General features: G+C 68.2%; 1 protein-coding gene across 1 annotated transcript in view; it reads left to right on the top strand.

The window, feature by feature from the left end:
- Positions 1-30: 30 nt before the first annotated feature.
- LOC119590345 overlaps positions 31-292 on the top strand; it is a gene marked incomplete in the record, with an annotated part of 1,083 nt that continues 821 nt past the window's right edge. The window contains 1 exon segment of the mRNA XM_037939018.1: positions 31-292. Within this exon segment, the coding sequence (XP_037794946.1) occupies positions 134-292 (159 nt within the window).

Raw genomic sequence — 292 nt, 5'->3', positions numbered from 1 at the left:
GCACGCACGCGCGCACCCACACCCCTCCTCCCCACACACACGGCCGCACACAGACGCCCTGGCAGCCAGCCTCCTTACGCGGAGGGAAGGTTCCCCCGCGGCCCCCATCGAGCACCAAATCGCCTAGAGCGAGATGAAGATCCAGCGGCTCCTCCCGAAGTCCATGCGCAGGAACGCCGTGGTGCGCGCCATGCCAAGGTGGACCACGGAGCCCGAGTCCACCGAGTGGTTCGACAACTTCAACCTCGACGGCGAGGAGCTGATCGGCTTCGTGCCCGAGCCCCAGCAGCCC

This window comes from Penaeus monodon, chromosome 27, assembly GCF_015228065.2.
Source record: "Penaeus monodon isolate SGIC_2016 chromosome 27, NSTDA_Pmon_1, whole genome shotgun sequence".
In the NCBI taxonomy this organism is placed as follows: domain Eukaryota; kingdom Metazoa; phylum Arthropoda; class Malacostraca; order Decapoda; family Penaeidae; genus Penaeus; species Penaeus monodon.
This window is presented reverse-complemented; position numbering and strand designations above follow the sequence as displayed.